The sequence below is a fragment of the Thalia democratica genome, chromosome 8 (genome assembly GCF_965202585.1).
Source record: "Thalia democratica chromosome 8, ktThaDemo2.hap1.1, whole genome shotgun sequence".
NCBI classification, from domain to species: domain Eukaryota; kingdom Metazoa; phylum Chordata; class Thaliacea; order Salpida; family Salpidae; genus Thalia; species Thalia democratica.
This window is the reverse complement of record NC_139172.1, coordinates 55,373,515-55,396,830: the sequence shown is the minus strand read 5'-3', so window position 1 is coordinate 55,396,830 and position 23,316 is coordinate 55,373,515. Positions and strand designations below refer to the sequence as shown.

General features: G+C 26.1%; 1 protein-coding gene across 2 annotated transcripts in view; it reads left to right on the top strand.

The window, feature by feature from the left end:
• The window catches only part of LOC145841887 (uncharacterized), a 37,982-nt gene extending 14,976 nt beyond the window's left edge, over nucleotides 1-23,006 (top strand). The window contains exons 1-3 of one of the 2 annotated variants that reach the window (XM_082949182.1): nucleotides 18,815-18,854; nucleotides 19,653-19,895; nucleotides 20,456-23,006. In XM_082949182.1, the coding sequence (XP_082805308.1) occupies nucleotides 18,818-18,854; nucleotides 19,653-19,895; nucleotides 20,456-21,426 (1,251 nt within the window). In that variant the 5' untranslated portion in view covers nucleotides 18,815-18,817 and the 3' untranslated portion in view covers nucleotides 21,427-23,006. Of the gene's footprint in view, nucleotides 1-18,814; nucleotides 18,855-19,652; nucleotides 19,896-20,455 lie in introns of those variants that run through there. The other variant, XM_082949183.1, reaches the window with a different exon arrangement.
• Nucleotides 23,007-23,316: the final 310 nt, after the last annotated feature.

Sequence of the window (23,316 nt, the reverse complement as noted above, 5' to 3'; positions counted from 1 at the left end):
AATAATGATAATAACAATAATGGTAATAATAATAATGATAATAATAATAATAATAATAATAATAATAATAATAATAATAATAATAATGTGTAACTTTGGTTTCGTTGGTTTTGAGTAGTTGGTTAGTTTTGTTGGTTGTCATTGCAGAGTTAAAATACCTGTACTTATTTAAAAGCTGAAAAATTTTTGTTTGCTTCAGCCATTTTCACCTATTTTTTTTTCATTTTTAGTTTTTACAGTTATAAATCATACAATACTAACTGTAAAATAAATGATGGAGTAAAAATAGTTGTTTAAAATGAAAAATAGATGTTTAAATATGCAAAGCAGTGAGTTGTGATTTATTTACAAAAAATATGTGCAAAATTAAAATAAAAAACATGTTTTGAAAAATTTAAAACTATTTATTGTATTGCCGTACATAAAACACAAAAACTTTGTCTTAATTTGACAGAAAATTATGTTTTTCGAAGTTGAATTTTAATTGCAAATATCACAATTTAAGTAAATAAGTAGCTGCTGTAAATTAGTAAAACCAAGCTTATATTTATGTTTTATTTACAATGTTTTGTTTAATTTGTGTTTTAAAAGTCATCAGTCTCAATAAACTCAACTGCTTTGGTTTATACATTTATATTTATTTGATTGCATGTCTGTAAGAAATACGTGTGTATTTGTTTAAAAATGTATATCACCGTCGCGTCTTATTATTAATTCAGAACTTTATTTCTGCAAAGTCATAAAAAACTCTGTTTTTATTTTAAACAGTATAAAAACTCGCTAATTATTTGCATTATGACACTAAAACATTAAAATTAAAAAAAAATTAATTGCACCAGGCTTGTATTGTATTTGTATTGTAATTAAAACACTTAGGTTCTTGATTAATTGCAATGATAAAATAAATTAATCAGGATTTAAAAGTTCAAGCATTTAGAAGTTGTTAAAAGCTGAAAGTTTTTTGAATAATCAAGTAAAATTAAAAAAATTAAAAAGTTATTGTGAGACTTTTAAAACAAAAGTTTTAATTCTTTTTAAACTAGTTGTTGAACTCCAAGGTACTTGAAAAAACAAAAATACTTATAATAAAATTATTGTTGTATCAAAATTTCCCCTAGTTCATCTTTAATCGCTTAACAGTTGTACAACTACACTGAGCTAGTTAGTCAAATAGTTCTGATAATAAGAAAAACTTTTAGTTTCAATCTAATATTGAAAAAAAACGTTTGTACTCTGAGTCAATATAAAAAAAGAAAGCTTTTTATTATTTATTAAAAATTGCTGAAGTTTGTAGAGTGTGTTGTTAAATTATTCAAATAAGAAAATTAGTTTTTGATTTAAATCGAAATGTTTTTAAACGGAAGACGCCTTGATTTATGATAATAAATAAAATATTCAACTGTTGTTCAATTATTCATCAATAACTATTTTCGACAAGCCTTTTCGTGATTTTGCATTTCAAAATTAATTTAGCAGTTTTTCATTTCCTAAGAAGTAAACTGGTTCTTTGTATTTTTGTTTTAACAGCTTAATTGTTGAACATCGTCTTTTGCAAGCTAAATGCTACAACCATGTGTCTTTAGCTATAAAGTAGAAAGTTACCTCATTCAGGGTTGCCATAATGGATAAACCTGGAAGTTGACAATTTAGGTTTAAAAAAACCTGGAATTTTCAGAAATTAAAAAAAAAACGGGAATTTCGAACAAAAATTACTGAAAAACCTTGAATTTGGCAATTTTTACATGTAAAATAATGAAATTTCGATTTGACACAAAAAATATGTCATTTAGATAAAAAATATCAATAAATTTATATACTATTAAAAAACACATAAAAAAGAGCATTAAAGTATATTTTCAGTATTATTACATTATTTAAAACATTTTTTTACCTTAAACTTAATTTTATGCTAAAAATAGACCTAAAAGCTTGTACTTTCTAAAATCTGAAAGAAATTCATAAAAACCTAGAAGAAGTTTCTCAAAATTTTTTGGTAGACCTGTTCATTATTGAATAAAGTTTATTTTGATTGAATTAAATATTCAAAATTTATATAAATTTGTTAATTGAAATATCTACTTTTTGTTTTCATTCAATTGTTAATTGTACAAAAAATTAAAACCGACCGATATATTACAGAAACAGAATTTTTGTTAAAATGCGTGTGATTCGTACTTATTTTTTTTTTAAGCTACATTTGATGTATACAGTTCTTTAGTCAGGTGTCTTGTATTAGTTTGAAGATCATGCGTCTGCTCCAATAAATCTAACTTTTATCAAAATAAGATATTTAAAAAAAAATCTAATTATGTTGATAAAAAAACATGTAATTTTATAGTCGATTTATGTAACTTAAAAGTCTATTTTCGTTTGTTTCTTCCTGTTTTCTAAATCTTATTAAATTACAGCTTAATTATTTATTTTTGTTTATTCAAAGTTCTACATTAAAATATTTTTTTTAAGTTTCCCAAAGAATTGCTAGTCTGCTATAATTAAGATATCAAACTAAAATAAAACACATAAAATAAGTTTTTATTGGTTTAACTGTTAATTAGTCATTTTCTTTTTTCCTTCACAAATAAATTTTAAAATAAAATCCAACTTGATCAATATAAGAATATTTACTGAGTAAACAGCTTGAAAAAAATGTTTAAGGTTATTTGACAAATATAAGATCTGTTAGAGTACAGAATTTGTCTTGGATATATTAAAACCCAAGTAAAAGTTTTTTTTTAAATTTTACTTCTTAATACCTCAAACTTACCTTTTTAAACTGTTTTTCAGCTTATATTTTTATTTTCCTTTTTATAACTTAATATATAAATGTAGTTTTTATTTCGAAAACTTGTCTTTAAATTAAAAAAGCAAATAAGTGATTTAATTTTATATGTTTTATTTTGCAAATAGTATCTTATAAGTTCTAAACGTTACCCCAATTTTTTGATACACACTTTATTTTTATACTAAAAAAGTATTGTTAAAAATATTCTGACTAAAAATTTTAATACCACTTAAGTTTCTCATAATTTTTATAACTATTTTTTGAAACTTGAATTGTTTTCAAAACTAAATACTTCATTAAAAAATAACTTTTATTTTATTTAGAAGCTGTGATAAATAAACGTTTTTGCTCAGAGTTGAATTTTAAAACCTAGACACAACGATACAACAATGGTATACATTTACTTGATTTGAGTTGTTTCTTTTAAATTGCATTAATTAAATACAAACATTATTAATGGAATTATTATTTGAGTTTAGTTCATTTTAAATTAAAGTGTTTTTAAGTGTTCATTTATTAGTTTTGTTTTCAAGTAACTATTTCAGAAATTTGCTTTCAAGTGTTAATTTATAAGTTTGCTTTCAAATTGAACTTTCTTTTGAGTTTGCGCAGTGGTAGAAACTTAACTCTCGACTAGAGCTAGTAGCTTCTTAGAAGTATTGCAGAGTTGAACAAATGTTAATTAATCTAATTGTGTAGAAAATGGATGAAGTTTTACTTGAAATGTAATGAAACAATTAGGATAAAAAATCAAAGTTTTAAGATTTATTGATTACAAGTTCTCTTAAAGTATTTCTTACAAAATTAAGCATTCTTTTCCCAAAAAAAATTAGTACATTTCAATATTTAAAATAATAAATACTTTTATTAAATTTTTTACACTTATAATATTTTGAACTCTAAATGAAAATAGCTAACGTTTAACAACAAAGAATTAACACATTGTTCTAATTGAATTTTGGAAATTGATATTTGTTAAAGTAAATTTTTCCAAGATTGTATGTTTCAATAGATTTTATTTTATTATGTTTTATAAAAACAAATAAATACAGAAAATGATGCAAAACTAAATTGAATCATATGTTTTGGTACAAAAACATGAATTTATTTTGATTGAAATACCTACTTATATATATTATTTCATAAAACGTTTTCTAAGTTTACGGTCATTGGTACTAGCTAGTACACATCATGTTTCAAGAATAAATAAATTTTATTTTTTAATAAATCACAATAAAAATAAACTTTAAAACAAAATTATGGCGTTAGTGATAAATCAATCTAAAAGACAGGTAGAATTTTATGTAATTTAGTTATACAATCGTTTTTACTCAATGTTTTGTAACACAAAAAAAAAACAAACAAGAAATAGTTAAATATTAAAATTTTTATATGTTGTGCAACATCCTTCTTACACAACGTTTAATTTTTTGTTTTACAGTTTAATTTTAATAAAATTATATTTGTTTTCTGACTAAAATAATGGCAACTTTAGTAAAAATTGTGCACAATAGTTTAATACTAATTGGTTTGTTTTTATAAGCTTATACTTTAAACATCTAAGCAATCATTCTTCATTAGGGTCTATAAAAATAAAAGTCATTACAAATATATATAAATTAAATTTCATTGCAAATTCGACAGTTTTAATAAAAATATAATTAGACGCGTATTTACAATATAGATATAACCATATAAAACAATTTAAGAAAGTTTAATGATTTATTTTTCATTGAGTAAAATAAAAAATCCATAAATTTAAATGGTGACAATCGTAGTTCAAACGAATTATTTTTAATTTATGTCAATTAGTATGTTTTCGTTGGTGGTGAAATATAAATCAATTTTAATAAATTGTTAGAATGAGTTTAAAAAATGATTTGTCAGAATAATATTTTTGTTTTTTTAGTTGCTGGTTTGATCGTGCTTTAATCTAGCATATACCTAATATGAACTAGATATACTTAATGTGACTAACGCGTTGAACTTCTATTTTGTAATACCGAAATAATTATATAAAAAAGACTTTTTTGTGTAGTTAATACGATTAAAAAGTAGCATAAATAAAAAAGTTATGGTTTTTACTTAAAATCAACAACATATTTTTCACCGTTGAGTCTAAACAAAATTTGAGTATTGCTGGTTAATTTTTTCATAGTGAATTTATATCGAAATATTGTCAATGTTTGGTTTTTTTGCACTTTCTAAATGTACTACTAAATTGTTTTTTATGAATACATGGTATTTGAAATATATAAAAAATCGGGCAGAAGTTGAAACAATAAACAAACATATGTTTCGCGTACTGTAGATATATAACAATAATATTGTTATAATGTTAAGTGACTAGGAAAAACAAGTAATTCCACTATTAATTAAGTATTAAAAAATCGACTAAAGTATCAATATTTAAAATTTAATACATGACTAACGCGTTTTATATTTTTGAATGTAATATAGTTACAATATTCTTTAATTTGATTTTTGTAAAATATTTGATATATAAGTACAGTTCCCACTCTTTGTCATTTTTAGTGAGATTTTTTTATCCATTTACATTTAGCTAGACATTGAAAAATTAGTTTTTGTTTGCTCAAGATTAATTCAATTTTAATCGAGTTTTCTTGTGAGTAAAACGGACAGTTTTTTAAGAGAAAATGTTTTAGTGACGACTTAGCTTTTTACTTATTTATTTATATTATTATATTGCTTAAGTTTATTATAGTTTTGAGCGAAAAAATAGTTTTATGTTTGTTTGAATAAGTTTTCTGAGCTCTTTAAACATTTAAATGGCATTATATAGGATGGTAGTTTTTAAATAGAGTTTATTTCTTAATTTGGATTTATTTTTGTTTTAGTCAGTTAAAATAAATAAATTAAAAATAATTGTTAAAATTTTCCAATGAAAAATCCAAATAGCATTATGTTTTTACTAACTCTTAAAATCAAAAAAAAAAATCACATAATAAAAAATATGTTGGTTATTTTTTAACATTAAACTATGCTTTAACTATTTAAAGCTATACAATTTTACTTACAAATTTTAGAGATAAATTGCACCTCAAATGTACAATAACTTGCATATAAAAAAAAAACAACTATAGTAATATAAATCTGCTAAGGTAGTTTTATTTACGTTAATTTTACAAAAACAAATTAAAAATTATAAAAAAAATATAAAACTATCATGTACTGTTTTACATATTAATATTAATTTATAAATTAGAATTATATTGTAAAATAAATAATCGTAATAATCGTAAAGATTTAATCAATACAACTTTATTCGCTCGTATTTTCAAATTTCTATGCTTTTAATTTTTTTTATGTCAGTTAATCCATCATTTAACTTATCTAAACAAAATTTTATAAGTCAGCCTAAAGAACTTGAACAATTACTGGTGAACATTTGTGAAAGTGAATAATATAATAATTAATAATACTTGCGAGTAAATACTTTTTTTTAAAGCTTGATTAAGTGAACTACGCAAAAAATAAAGACCATATTTTTGGGGTAATATAGTTTTTTTTTAAATTAACACTGGCTCTAGCAAGCAAAATTGAATTATGAGACTATGAAACTGATGTTTTTTATTAAAAAAAAATAAGTTGAAATTTTACAATATGTAAACATTTAAATTACCTTTTTTGTTCTTTTGGCAAAAACTTTATTCTACAAACTAGTGGACCACAGTTTTTAGAAATTAAAAAAAAAAATATTGTGAAAAAGAGAACTCAAGTTTTCATTAAACATTTAGCAGAAATTAAATGTAGAATTTTAAAATTATTAAAAAGATAATGTTTTAAATCAAAAGGCTTAATGTAGTTCTTATTTTTTTTTTCAAATTGTAAAAAAAAGTTATTTGGGTTAAATATCTAGGTATTAGAAACCGATTTACTTTAAAAGTTGAGTAAAAAGATAAGTTTTTAATTTTAGTTAAACATTTTTTGCTGTTTTATATTTTTTGCCTTCCTTATTGAACCAAAAACTTGGAACAAATTAAGAAAACCTGGAAAAAGTCAAAAAAACCTTAGCAACGCTGTTTGTCTGCTGTTAAATAGTAAAAAGTGTCTAATTATTGTGTTAAAACTAAAACAATTTGGATTGAGATTGACTTAAAAAATACTTCAGTCAATTTTTGATACTCAATTAAAAGTTGAGTCACTTGTTTTTTTGAGTAATTTAACATTATAACAATTTTAATATCTAAAGCACGCAAACTGTCAGTTTGTTTATCGTTCTACCTTCTGTTCAGCTTTATATACATTTTAAACACCATATATTTATAAAGAATAACTTAGCAGTACATTTACAAAATACAAAAACTAAACATTGACTATAGTTAACATGTATGTTACCCAATAGCTTTTATTTAGTTTTAATGGTGGCCTAAATGTGTTACATTCTTTTAAATTATGGTTTACTAAGTAGCTTACAGAAATATTAATAATTGTTTTTTATTTTTATTACAATTCATAACTAGTCATGTAGGCTCAATTAATTTTACTTAATTGTGAAAAAAAATTCTAGTCAACTCCTCTTTAAATAAAAACTTAGTTTAGCATTTGTTTTATGGTAAAAATTTAGTAAAAACGAATACAAAAGTTTTCGATATTGGTTTGCTTTTTAATTTGGTACATTTTTACTGTTCTACTTGGTTAGAAGTTTACTTTAAAACACAATCATCAATTTTTTGTAAATTATTATTTTACAAAAAAAATCAAAACAATCTACATTAAGAAATAAAAGTTGAGTATTATAAACTAATGATACGAAAAATAAATAAACATTTTATAAATTTGATATCTTAAATAGAGGTGTGCAAATTAAGTAAAAATTGCGACCTCTTCAAGCAAAATAAAACATTAAATTAGATATCTTAAAATTTTTCATTGTAACATTAAACTTTTATTTATTAACGAGTTTATTAAATTTACTTTAAAATTTCTGTGTATAACTTTACTTATCAGTTTTAAAAACCAGTATTCCATAATGCTATGCTCAATTGTTTTTAAGCGCATTTAATACTAAAGTATAAGTTTACCATTACTGCTTAGTACAGGGGTTCCCAACCAGGGGTGCTCGCACCCCCAAGGGGTGCGAGGCAGCATTCCAGGGGGTGCGAGATGGCTTTTCATTTTTGTATGATAAATAAGGAGATTATCACTCTCTGATAAATTTTATAAAGTTAAAAAGTACATTTTGTTATAAAAAGAAGTTGGCGCTAATTTTCTGATTAAATTAATTTTATTAATACGTCATAGAGCAAGAGCGCTTTTCTAGAAGTAATTTCATTTAATAGCTGTTAGTTTAGAATTAACATTTCAGTTTAACTTTCTTAGAGTTTTACACCTGTGAGTTTTTATCATCTATTCGTTAAATATTTAGTTTTTTTTAACTGGCCATTAGTTGTTTAAAACAGTTTATGAGCTAGCATCTATTTTAATAGAAATACGTAGATAAAAATTAATATCTCCAGCAGGTTTTTTATTAGCTGTTAAGAACAGATTCTATTAAGTCTATTACATTTATAATGTAATCTTTTATTAAGCTTAGTTGTGCAGAAAGTGGAGCTTAAATATTTAACATCAGTAAATTGTGAAATTCACATTAATTACTGTATATTATACCATTTAAGAAAACTTGTTTTCAGCTTTTGTGAAACCAATTTTTATAGATCAGCAAAAGTATTCAATGCATCATTTAATTTCTATTCATTCCTTTTTTGAACTTAAACCGTTTACTTTTTTCAATCTATTTTTTTTTCTACTTATGTAGTAAGCATACAAACTTTTTTTTTTGCTTTTATACAAATATTTTTACAATTTAAAACTAAATATCTTTTAACTTTTTAAAATCTTAGCTCAAATCTTTATTATTTTTAAACCTCCTAGCTGCTAATAGTTTTTTACGATGTGGCGTATAACGTAGCTAAATTAAAAAAAAAAACCTCATACAATTGCTGAAGAGTTGATAAAGCCATGTGTGTTACAAATGACAGAAGATATTCTTGGAAAAGAAGCTTCAAAAAAGCTTTAGTTAGTGCCGCTTGCTATCTAATAATGTTATTGAAAGTCAAATTAAATATTAAGTTTGGTTTTGGATCTGCTGGCAAACCTCTTTTTTTTGGCTTCTTACCGTGTGGCGTAACACGTAGCTAAATCCAAAAAGCCTCATACAGTTGCTGAAGAGTGGATAAAGCCAGGTGTTTTGCAAATGACAGAAGATGTTCTGGGAAAATAAGCTTCAAAAAATCTTTAGTTAGTGCCAAAAATAGCTTGAGAATTACGCATGAACCGTTATCTCTAAATGCAGTTTGAAAGAAAAAACTCTTGAACATTATTGGTATTGTTAAATAAATCTGTTTCCAAGACTTGGTGAAAAAGCACTAAGTACTCTCATTCCATTCGCGACGACTTACTTGTGCGAGTCTAGATTTAGTACTCTTTTGTCAATAAAAACTAAATCAAGAAACCGCTTGAATGCACAGGCAGACATGCGAATTGCAATCAGCAACAAAATGCTACGTTTTCAGAAAGTTTTGTGCAACAAACAGGACAAAAAAATCATTAACTTTAGAGTAGGTAAAAAGTTAGGTTCTTAATCTTTTCAAATCAATATTGCATGAACAGAAGTTTAATAGTTTGTTAAATACCTTGTGAGTAAAACGACGTGTTATTTAGGACTTTTTTATTAAATATATAAAAGATTAGTTTGGTATTTTGTTAATGCTAAATATAAAATTTTTTGCTTTTTATAAAGATAGATTTTTGTTTTTCGTTTAATTGAAAAGTAATTAATTTTTTTAGTTAGTTTAAAAAGGAGCATGTAAAATTGAAAGTGATGAGCTCCAAACTCACTTGCTTGACCTTCAGAAAACGTTTATCGTTGCAGAGGGAAGAGTGAGTTCTGATGTTTTCTACCATATAAAAATAAACATATCTTGTTCGAATATAGTATAATATTTTATTAAATTTCAAAGTATTTTATTTTTGTTAATGTAGTACACTACCATAAAAAATAGAAAACAAATTATTAATTAAAAAAATCAATGGGTTTATAAACAAATTTTTAATAAATAATTATAGCATATAGTGTTAGGGGTGCGAGATCAAATTAAGAGACTTTAGGGGTGCGGGGCATCAAAAAGGTTGGGAACCACTGGCTTAGTATATTCAATATATTTTTGATAAAGTTGACCTTTTTAAATATTTAGTAAAATTTAAATAAACTTTATACTAAGTTTGCTTGTTTAGTGCAGTGTTATGGAAGTGTAATACTAAAACGTTTTAATACGTAAATTTCTTGTTCAAAAATTCACATTTTAAATAGAAAAAGAAAAAAAAAAAGGAAATATTCTTAAAGTTAGTTATTTGTTATAAGTTTGAAAGTTGATCGTTTGTATCTGTTTACTACGTGTGCAAAATGAAAAGTTGTATATAAAAGATTTTTTTTCACTTTTCATTCATAAGTATAATACATTTGCCGAATAAAGTGTTTAAAAAATTTAATAAAATTTACTGAAAATAAGTGTTTCATCATTTTTTTGCATTGTTTTAAACTAATTGATTATTGAAATTAGCATACAAAAATTTTTTACATCAGTTAATTTTCAATTTGGTTCAACTGTTGTTCTATTTGGTAAGAAATTTATTTATTTTTAGTTATTAACTATTAACAATTAACTATTATTAACAAAAAACATCAAAACAACTTAGTTATGAAAAAAAAGTTAAATATTAAAAATCGATGATACATTTTTTTCTTTTGTCATATTTAAATAAGCTGAAATACTTAATGATTGCTTGTCATACATTGTTATACATATATGTTTGAAATAATAAGAGCATAGAAACTGTATTACTTAGTTAATATTAAACTTGTTTTAAATGTTTTTTTTTTGTACTAGGCATTTTTTAATTAATCAGTTTATACATACTAACGATAAATAATGTTGTTTTAAAGTTTTTGTATGGCTACTTCTTTTATTTAAATAAAAATATCACACACTAATATAAAGTTTTATTTTTCACCTTTTATTCATACATGATGTTAAAAATTATTTAATAATTGAGTAAAATATATCTGCAGGTTTTTGATTAGTTACTGCACTATTTTTCCTTACGTTATCGATAAAAAATCATAAAAATATTGTATTTAACTCTGTCAATAAAAAGTATAAAACATTGTTTAGAAATTAAACACTTTAGTGTTGAAAAGCGATTTATTTTTATTTCCAAAATATTTATTAATCAACGCTGTATGTAGAAAAAGAAAGAAAATATTTTAATTTTGAGATCGATATTTTTTTGTTTGAAAAGAGAAATAAAAACACGGCGCTGCAAAAATTAAATGCATTTTGAAATGTACGGATCTTGTGGTTAGATGATTTTATTTGTAAAAAAAAAAACAAATAAATTTTTTTGGTTTATATATATTTTTGTGTTTTGTTTATTTTAATGTACAGTTTATATTTTTTGAACCTTTTGAATTGAAAGCGAAAACTTTTACGACTGAGGTTGTTTAGTTTAAAAAAATATATTTCGGTAACGGTCGAACATTTTTTTTATGTTCAGCTTTAGTTTTGTTGTGTTTTTTGTTAAAAAACTACAATATATCACGTTTGGTTTATAAAACTAAATGAGACATTTAAGTGAATACACATTCGGTCTGATTTAGTAAAATTTGTTTTTTGGAAGTTGTTAGATATCCATTTTATTTTATTTAGTTTTTTTTATCTGGAATGGAGTATTGGTTTATAATTAAGTATATAAACGTTTTTGTTTCGCCAAGCTCAAAAATTATATAAGTTACTGAAAGTATCATGAATTTCTGTATTTTGTTAACCATGTTTAATTATTTTATTTTTCCGTGGATTCTTATCAAAAATGTTCATATTATTTACTACAACCATATGAAAATTTATATATAAATCTTAAGAGTTTTGAAACTTGTTTAACGAAAAAATGGTTGATAAAAAACAGGTTAAAGTCTACAAAATATTTAAAATGATAAATAAAAGTTATCAAGTTTTAAAATCTTTTTGACTTTTTAAGATTCTTATTGACTGAGTTTCTGATTTAAAAGTCAGATCGAAATTGGATGTTAAAATAAATAAATAATTTACACTTGCTGGATTTTGTAAACTGAACGATTTTAGTTGGAGTTTTTGTTGTTTTTTGATAATTTGTAAACACCAAAGGCTGGCATACGTTATATTAGAATGTTAAATTTGTTACAAATAAATATAATGTTTAAATAAAAACACAATGAATATGTGTGTTAATTTATTGTGAGTTGTTAGATTAATGTGTGCAGTTTTTTTTAAACTGTTTGATATGAAAAACAGTCTGAAAAATTTAAATGAATATTATTACAATTTTAATCTAACATATGTGGAACTAATTGCACATAATTGTAAATTCAGCTCAAAGGTAAATGCTAAACTTAAAAATAAATTAATTTGTTCTTCAAACTAATTGTTGCAAAAACTTATAAATAACAACAAAAACATGTTTTTTATGTGACCTTTTTAATTAAAAATATTTTTTTCCTAATTAAAATACTTAACTGAACTTAAATGTGTTTCCTTTTCATTTTTTGAGTTCGTGAAGTTAGATAAATTATATTTGTATATATATATATTATATAATTTGATAAGTTATCTTTTAGTTGAGACTTTCAACTTTATATAAACTTGATACCTATTTGAAATGAAGTAGAAAAAGAAAGATTAAATAAATTTTTTCGAACATTTTTGTACATATATATATAAATAAAATGCACTTTAATGAATTTTTAAGCACAATCATATAGTTACAAAGAACCAATTTTTATAACAATATGGAAGATTAGTCTGCTCAATTTTATACGCTAAATTTATTTTTATTCATTTATTTAAAATCAGTCCATGTAACTTTTAAACTTTGTTGTTTGACCGACCATATATTTTAAGTTGTACGAGATAAAGACGTTGTTTTTTAATTTAATTATATTGTATTAAATAATTGGTATCTACACTTTTTTGTAAATAAAACCTGATGTTGTTTTAATCAGTTTGTACGCAATATATAGAGTTACCAAAAGTTAAAAAAACAAATACTTTGTGATATAAAGTTATCTTTTTTTATTTTCGATTAACTACAAGATATGAAAACTAGACGATAAACTAATAAAAATTATAAACAAATCAATTATAAACAAAACAAAAAAACAAAACAAATAAACTTATAAACAAATTGGGTTACCAAAAAACAAACTTTTTGTTTAAATTATTGCATGAAAGTTTAGCAGTGACGTCATATACTTTTTAGCGTCAATTTTAACTTGAAATTAATTTAAATTTTTCAAAGTTCGTTCGCGTCAGTGCGAATCAGGCTAAATCAGTTTTATTTTTTAATTGGCAAAACTTTAGTTTTTGTCAAATGCTTCAAAGTTTTACTAACATCAGATTTCGCAGCCTTAATTTTCTAAAGTCATGGAAATATTTGCGTAGTTTTTGCCATTTCAAGTTGTTCAAACTTTCTGAATTTTGAGATTTTTGTAATTTTGAGCATTTTGTTTTCGTAGGAAGCACGCCAGTATTTGTCAGTTTTCTGCGTTTTTATTAAGCTAATTTTATGATGGATATAAGATTGAATTTCATGCAGTATTCAGGGTTACCACTTTACCTGGAATCCTGGAAAAACCTGGAATTTGATAATTTAGGAAAAAAATCTGGAAAAACCTAAAATTTGGGAAATTAAAAAAAAAACCGGAATTCTGAACAAAAATCACTAAAAAAACCTGGAATTTTAATAATTTTCGCATGTTCAGTAGTAAAATTTCGATTTGACTCAAAAAATCTATCATTTGAATAAAAAGAATTTTGTCATCATTGAATTTTTTTTATTAAAAACATAATTAAGTAGCTTTACAGTATCTTTTCAATGTTTTTATACTATTTAACACAGTTTCTTACCTTAAACTTAACTTTAAACTAAAAGTAGACCCAAAAATGTGTATTTTTAATAACCTGGAAGAAATTTGGAAAACCTGGAAATTTTTTTTTTTAAAACGAGTGGCAACTCTGAGTATTAATCAATAGCAGTGTGTTTGATAATTTCTTTAAATTGTGTGAACTGTTTTTCAAACCATTTTATTTTCATCACAATCAAAAAGCAAAAGGTATCATGTTAGCATTTTTTTACTATAAAGAAACGTTAGACCTGCTTCTTCTCAAAAGTTTGTTGCTGGCCACAATTTTGCTTGGGCAGTTCTTACCAACTTCATTTATTCAAACTACAATACTCAAAAGCTGCTACAATTTTTCAAATTAAAACACCAAGCATCAAAAAAGTTAACATTATTGAACAAAGCAACATAATAATTAAAACCATGATATCCAATAAAAAAGAAGCATCTACGTAAAACTCATATTTAGTTTCCGCGTACTAATTACCATTATTTGTTTATTTTGTATCTTCACTTATATTTTTCTAATGCAAAAAAAAGCATTTCTACTTACTGACCGCGATTTTTGTTTGTTTCAAGTACAAGTAATTGTTTGTTAGTTTAGATAAAATTTTATAGGTCGGGTTTAAATTCAACGACTTAAGTTTTATTTATAGCTTAAAAACGAAATGGTGATTAGTAAGCAGAAACGAAATATTGAGTTCAGTTTGCATCCGCCCACGTTTAAACGATCGTTTTTGTTTGAACAGTGTTGTGCGCACGGAACTAAAAAAATAAACTAGTGCAAAAATAATATTGAGTTTAGTGATTGAAAAAACTAACCGCTAGAGTGAGACAGAGAGACGTGGTTATCGTGTGCACTGGTGACCTCATTTATACCCGGTTGTTGTGAGAGTTATTATAATTAACTGTTTTTGAAACTTTGTTGGTGTGTATTGTCCCAAAATAAAAACATTTCTTGTATTTGCGTTTCTGCTGTATGTCTGGGCGAATTATTGCAGCCAACTGCGAGAAAATTAAATGTATTTACGGGTTTAAATTGAAAGTTAACAAATCAAAGTGCCGAAAACAAGATGTAAGTAAATACTTGTTATGATTGTACACTTGTGAGAATTTTTAACCCTAAAAATTTAAATCAAAACTGCGCTTATCTTTTCATTTTATAAGAACTAACTGTTTGACATCAACATATTTAAAAGCATTTCTAGTAAAAAATCTCAACTTTATTTGTTAAGAACCAATTATTTTTACTTTTAAATGTGCGTTGCCCAAACGAATCTTATTGCGTTAAAAATTTCTGTAAAAGTTAAGGTAAATGCTTTATTATATGTAATTTAATAAAAGTATTAACAAATTATTTAATATTGTTTACATTAAACCGTTCAATATGTGTCAATATTTGAGTTGACATAGTGGATTTAAATAAATATCATTGTTTAGTTTGTGACCTAATGCTTTAATGAAGATTAATATAAATAAAATAATTGTTTACTTATTGACTGCTTTTAGTTTATTGTCATTTCAATAAAATGGTTTATTTCTTTTGTTGATGTTTATTTATTTTTTAAAAACTGCATTGCAAAATTACCTAGTCATCTGGAATTACACATTTAAAAAAGTAAAATATTAATGTGAAATGGAAAAAAAATGTTATAATACTGACAAAAACCTAATAATTGATTTAAATATTTTTACTAGTCGAAAAAAAAAATGCAAAACATTAATTTATGTGACTTACATTACAACAGTTTAGTATTTACTAATATCAGTAGAAGTTTAAAATCAAGGTTTGTTAGTGTTTTGGTCCATTCTGCAAATTATTACTAGAATGAAAATATTTTACATAGTTAATTTTAAAGTTTAAATTGTATTCTTTAAAGCCTTTGGTATAATTTTTTACTTTGCAAGTTAACTATTTTTCAAATGATATTTTATGTTTAAAACTAAAATGAAAGGGTTAATTTTCACTTAAGTCGTATATATATATATATGCTTATAAGCACAACAAATTTTTGGTTTGGCCGAATTGTTTTTATACCAAACAAAATTAAAATCAGACTAAAAGTTTTAGAATTTCTTTTGTTTACTTTATTGAACATATATTCTTACTCAAGCTTGATTAAAATTTTTTTTTCTAAGTACATTATTTATAAAATTACATGTTCAAGTAAGTAAAAATTAATTAATTTAATAATTAAAACTGAAACAGCATTCTATTATTAATGATGTATAAATTGTTAGTTTGTTGAAGTTTTTATTTTAATTGTCTACAAGTTTCAAAAAATATCGGACAGTTGCTAAGATCAGGAAAACTCTGTGTTTGTATATAAACTTACTCTTCTACTAAATATATAAATGTTAAAAGTATGTGGTCTCCAAACTTTACAAGAAAATTTTACATCAGTTTACGCATTAACATGGTCAATAGTTATGTAAAAATAATTTATATTTTGCATTATAAACTGGCTTTTAAGTTGTCATTACAATTTAATTTATATATTTCTTTTGAATAATTAATGTTTTTGTAGTTTTGAATAATCGACCTTAAAAGTATAAAATGAATTATTAATAGACTTCAATTTTAAAAATACGTACATACATAAATGTTAATAAACAAATCAAAGCTTGTAGTTAAATTATTATTTTCATCTTTTTAACGAAAAAAAAAAAAAAAATTCTACAACATCTTGTGATTTACTTATTGTAAACAAAATAAGTGTTGTTTTTTAATGTGAATTAAAGTGTTTAGGATATTTTTTGATGATGAAACGTTCTAAGTAAAGTTTTGAAATCAGACAGTTAATGTATAAGCATTTTATGTATAGGAACATCTTACATATTTAAACCATTCTTTTATATACAATCCATCAATTCAATTTGCATATAATTATAAGTAATCTTCGATTGAGTGGTTTGTTTTAATCCCAAGCAAGTGAGTGAGAAATATTATTTCAGTTAGCAGAGCTGATAGATTATATATCCAAATTAATTTGCTAATTCTGTATAATCGAATTCTGCAGTGTCATATATTAAACCTTGTGCTTTAAACTTAAATGTTTAAAAATAATTAAACAACACAAATAGCTGTATATTGAAAATTACGTTCTTGTAAAATGATAAAACGATTTGTCTTTTTTATTTTTGCAACGTTGTTTTTCAGTTTAATTAAACCTAAAAATTGTTTAGTATCAAAATATTAAAATACTAAAATTTCATCGACTTGTCAGTCATTATTAATACTTAGTTTCAAAGTCCAATTATTTCAAAATTGTTTCAATTGTTCTTTGCTTGACTGTAACTAATAAAGTTTAACTTATTAAATATGAAACATCTAACTTTTTTTACAGTCATCAATATGCATTTAGTTTATTTGTAATAACTTAGTGCATTAAGATAAGTTAATTTTTCTAAATTAGTTAAATTAATCAAGACCAGGTACATTAAGCAACGTGTGTTAGTTTTTAAGGTAATTTTTAATAAAGTTTTATACTTTTAACAAATTTAAAGATATTTTAAATGCAGTTTAAATTGCATTTCAAAACAATGGCTTAATATTTGCAGTGAATATTTTGTATATTTTGTTTAGTTTATATTTTACGTTTTTTTTCTGTTATTTGTTCTGAATTGCCAAAATGATTTTTTTATTGGGTTTATTTTTATTTTAATATGAGAACAAAAAAATTTTCAACAAGTAGAAAAAATAAATTTATTTTCATTTTTTTAGTAAATGTTGGTTTAAAAGCAAATCAATGGTGATTATAAATAGATAAAAGTATTCTTTTAAGTTATTCTAATTATCTGAACATTAGTTTTATTTAAGATACTGATATCTCCAACATAATTAAAACACAAACTTTAATAATGTTTAGTTAATAATGATTTAAAACTTTTACGTCTTTGAAAACAGACTCAAAAGTTAACTTAATTTAAACAAGCGTTTTGTTAACATTAAAAGAAATTTAATTGATAAGTTTTAACATTATAGTTGTGATGTTTAATTTTTTTTTTTTCATTCTTGCCTTGCGTACTTTTAAAATCAAAAATAAACCATTATATAATGAATTTGTTCTAGTAGAAAGTAGAGTTTCGTACTAGTCAATTTTTTGTAGCAAGAATTGAAGATTAATGGGAAACAACCGTTTACGTAATTCTAACAATTTCAATCGCCCCAAGCATTCTTGTTTTTTGAAACACAGAAGTTTATAAAATTATAATAATTGAAAATACTTAGGTAGGTGTACCTAGGGCTCACTTGAAAATTTACATACAAAATATGTACCGCAAATATCGAGCCATTGTTTTGAGATATAGATTGCATTTAAAATATCATTTAAGTTATTAAAAAGTATAAAATTTAATTAAAATTAAATACTAACACACGTTGTTTAAACTACCTATTTTAGTTTAAAAAAATTACTAGTCTTTCAAATAAACTGATAGCACATTGACGATTATGAAAAAGTTATATGTTTCACTTTTTACCACTAACAAACTACTGAAGCCATGTTGAGTGAATTTTTATTTCACTATGAATTTAAGTGAACATATATGATTGATTTGTGTGTAATTAACACACTTCTACTAGAAAACTTTTAATTAATCATAAATATAGGGATTTATTGAAATACACCATTTGTAATCCAATAAATAGATGCATTTTTCAATGATTTTTACCTTTTATTGGAACTTAGTATAACTTATTGTTATTGTGTTGTAATAAAATTTAACAGGCTTTTTTCAGTAGAAAAAATGTAAATGCCTTAGATTAGCTCTGTTATAGTTATTGTAAGTATATATGCGTAGTGTAGCTACATTGTTTAACTATGCAAAATATGACTAATCTAGCAAATCTTCAAGCAAAGATAAATAAAAGAACTTATTGAAGTTAAATATTCAACAAAATGCTCATATTAGTTCTTGCAAACCGCAATTGAGAGTATAAAAGATTTGAAAAAAAAGCAAATTAAATAAAGAGAATAGAACTAAGTTGTGAATAGTAGGCGTTTCAGAGGTTTTTTGTGAAAATAGTATATAAGCTGAATTTTTTTGTAAACTGATTTCTTTTTTGTTCAATTCTGCGAATGTTAGACTTTTATTTCAACCCTTATTCTACCGAAGGTCTGTATTTGAAATTTTTATGTTGAAAAATTTTATGTTATTTTTGTTAGAAATAAATTAATTATACATTTTAGTTTCAGATTGTGAGTATGTTTTTAAAGGTTAAAATTTCAAAACGTAATAGAAATAAGTCTTTGAAATAAAACTTAAAAGAAGGTTATTTTATATTAGTTTAAGTGACCTTTAATTTAAAACTAAAATGTTTCAACTTTAAAAGCTTATAAAACACTATGTGTTCAACTTAAATGTGTATTTAAAAAGTGATTTTTTAAAAGTTTACTTAGTTCAAAATAGCTGTAAAATTATATGTCGTCTGAAAAATATTAAAAAGTTATAAAACAATTTTTCAACTTTTTATCTTGATATTGTTGCTGTAGCAGCGTTTAAATGCAGCATAATGGAAAAATATTTTATGCTGAGTCATACAAATTGAACACATAATCTAAAATAAAAACTCAGTTTAGACATGTGTATAAGTAATTGGTAAACATATTTATTTCGAACTAATGTTTGTTTTCTATTAATATTTTATCAACTTATTTATTATATTTTAATATCTTATGAATTTGTAAATAATTTATCACATAAATAGTTTTACTATCTACATAAAAGACAAAAAAAAAGGAAGAACTTCAACAATGAACAGCTGAAATAAAATTGAAGTGTGAAAATATTAAAAAAGATAATACAGATCTCAACTTTACCCTAACAAATTAACTGTTTACAATTCTTTATTTCAAAGTTTAAAATTTCAACAAAAACAAAGAGATTTTATTTTTATTAATTTTTTTGAAACAGAATGGATTTTTACGGATTTGGGGCAGAAAAACTCCCAGCAGCAGAATAATTCCCCCGAACAGCAACAAAATCGCCTTGGCGACACGCAACCTCGCCACGGGGACTTCCCCCAAAACTACGACCCCCCTCCGCAAATGAGCCTCCAACAAAGCGTTCCCCGAAACAACATTCAAAACAACATTCCTCCGCAGAGCAGCGATTTGAACGACGAAGCTCTGTACTTCGAAGATTTGTTTTCCACCAGTTGGTTTAACAATTCAGTTGAAGAATAACTTTGTATTTATTAAAGATTTTTTTTTTTTTTTCAATTTGTGTATTTCATAGGCTAAAGAGATCGGTATTCTGATAAAACTAATTTTAATATATTGGATCGTAAGTATGATACGTCTGCTTAAAATACCAAAACATTTTGTTGAATAAATAACTTTACCAAGATACAGTCCTTAAGAAATTAGCAAATGTTAAAAGTTGTAACAGTTGAGGAGAATTGATTTTAAAACTCACACGAACATACGTATCAGTGTGTTTATGACGTAGTTGTGGTGATGAGAGTACCGCAAAAAAAATGTTTAAGCCTGTTAGGTAAATAGGGTTTTATCAATAATAATGATTGTATAAATTTTAGTTTTATTGAAGTTTGTTAAGACCGAATACTAGATCTATAAAAATTCTAATAACTACAAAACATGGCATTCCTGGTTTACAATCTTTAGTCGTGATTATGCTTTGAATAATTCAATTTTCTCCTTTTATATAAATTCAACAGTTTTGTATGACGTCATAACAACTTATTTTCTCCACAGATACTCAAACGTCGACGTTCAATCAGCAACCCCAGAACTTCCAACAAGTTTCCGCTCACAAGCAACAAATGGCCTTTATGACGTCACAACCTCCTCCCAACCAACCGCTCGTGACGTCACAAACACCCCTGAAAGTGAAATCCCCGGAGTTCTGCCCGGATCCTGACGAGTTCCTGACGATGAAGCAAAGTTTCAACAAAATTCCCCCGAGTAGAAACGACCGCACGGTGGCGCCGTCTTACCCCAAACTCTACACCCCGCCGCCGCCCCAACAGAGGCCCCTCAACATTTTCGTCCACGACGACTACGACTTCCTTGGCAACCAGCACCACCAGTTGCCTGGCAACCCGCAGAAAGCGGTCGCGATGGAGCACAACTACTCTGTGACGTCACAACCGCTTTCTCCCCTTCAGAAGAGCGGACGCCAGATGTCGCCATTGACAGTCATGACGTCACAGACAAGTTTGACGTCACAGCAGGCAGTTTCTCCTCTTCAAACTCAAAGCCGCAAGAGGTCGCGAAACTCGCAGGAAATGACGTCACCGCCTTCAACGTCTCACTGTGACGTCAGCAAGCTGATCAGTGTTTCCGCCGCAACGCCGCCGCCGCCGCAAAATCCCCCGTTCATTTTTCCGGAAAACCCCGAAACGAGGAGAAACGCTTCGAAGGACTCGTTCAACTCGAGCGACGTCATAGAGATCGGTGGTTCCCCGTCTCCGAGCGCGACGTCGCCCAAGCCTTCCACCTCGTCGTCGGGGGGAATCCCCGGAAAGCAGAGGAGGAGGAACAACGAGGCGTGCCGTGAGTCGCGGAAGAAGAAGAAGTCGGAGCGGGCGGCGAAGGAGGAGCGCGTGGTGAAGCTGACGGCGGAGAACGCGGAGCTGCGGAGGGAGGTGGAGAGGATGGAGGTGGAGCGGGACCGGGTGAAGACGCAGCTCATGGACACCATCAAGCGGGGATTCTGCTCGTAACCACTCTCGTCATTCTTACGTCAGCAGCAGCCGTCTACTACTTTGATCGCGCCGAGATCAACTTTTTTTTTCGCGGGAATTTTTTTCGGGTCGCGACGCATAAAGTTCCAGCCGCCTAAATTTGGCGTCTCGGCCCCGCAAAAAAAAAAGTACCGAGAATGAGAAAATTTTGATCTCCGCGCGATCTGTGACGTCGTCGTTTTATGACGTCATTCGAGCCGCAGGTCGTGGGGCGGCTGCTTTTTGAATTTTGTCGTTATTTTTGTTTTATTATTTTTTTCACCAGACGTCGAACTTCGTTTCCGCTTTTTTGCTGCGGAAAATTTTCAGGGTTCCCTCGAAGCCGTCATTTCTAAAAACCCTTTTTCTTTTTTCGGAGCAAAATTTTTTTTTCGGGAACGATCTTCGGCGCCCGGCGATCTCACTTCATTCTGTTTCTATTAGTTGAATTCTTTTGATCTTTTTCTTTCAAATTTTCCTGCCTAAAACTCGGGTGTTTGAAGTTGCTTCTCGCTGCCTTTGTGACGTCATAAAGCCTGAAAAAATTGAGGGTCAAATTTCCGCTGGTAATTTTTTTCCTAGACATTTTGTTGTATTGGGAATTAAGTGGTACACTGGCTTGGAGTTTTGAAAGAAGTGTCAAAAGTTATTATGACGTCACAGCAGGTAGTCATTAGCAACGGGACTGAACCGTGTGGCCGCCTCAAAAGTTCAAACCCAGTTTCGACCTGATATATTTTACTGGTCGTCATGGTAACATTGTTGTTTTTATTTCGCAGTTTTCATTGAAAATAGGAAGATAATTTGGAACTTACCCGGAAAAAAAAAAGAACTTTTTTTTATCGGCAATTTTTAGGGATTTAAATAATCAAGTCTTTTCTAAGCTCTATACCTAAAGCTGTCTTCAGATAAAATTAGAGTTTTTAAAAGCACTAGTGTTTATTTAAAATCCTTAAAAAGTGTTGAAATATATGATGGGAACCCCTTTTTGAAAAATTAGGTTTTTTTTTTGTGAGTTTTTTAACTCTATAACCCAAAACTACCGGTTTTAGTTGAAACTAGAGTTGAAAATGGGTTGTAAAATGTTTAAAGTTCACTTTTTTCCGCGTCGGTTTCAAATTTTGGCGGGTGGCAACGATTTTTTGACGTTCTCTGCGTTGCCTGGCAACATCGATAATTGGGCTCAATTTTAGGGTTTACCCCAAAATAAAAACTTGTCAGTGTCCGTCACAGACCAATAAGGTATTCAAGTAAATTTTTAATTAACTAACAAGTAGTACATCTCAAATAATCCTGACTAAATGTTCATCTGCTAAAGTAACACCAAATTTATTTAATAAATTGTTTTTCTCGTTGAGTTTGTGATTCAATCCATGAATTTTATACGTATATTGTCATCGTAATTTTTGTGTTGTTTGTTTTTTATCGCCTCAGTCCGGAACTGTATTGAAATAATTCGAGTAATATTAATGTTTGTGGAATTATCTGTGAATAAATCGGATCAAAATATTTTTTATATAAATTAAAACTTAGACTTTAGTAGAAAAATAATTAACTGAATAAAAGTAAATAGAAATATACATTTTTCACTATGTTATTAAATAACTGCGAAATAGATAAGTAGTAAAAATCATGACAATTCAAATTCTTAATAAAAAAAAATTAAAGGTTCACAGTTAAAAAAATGCATATGTAAGTTTAAATAACGTTATGATAATAATAAAATGAAAAACTTGAATATATAAATTAGAACCTTATGTCAGCCATATCTCAAAAAATATTTAAAATTTAAAAAAATGTATTTAGGTATTAATTAGACTTAGTAACACGCATTTTTTTTTGGTTACAACTTTTTTTATATATGGCCTTCAAAAATTTTTTAAGAATTGA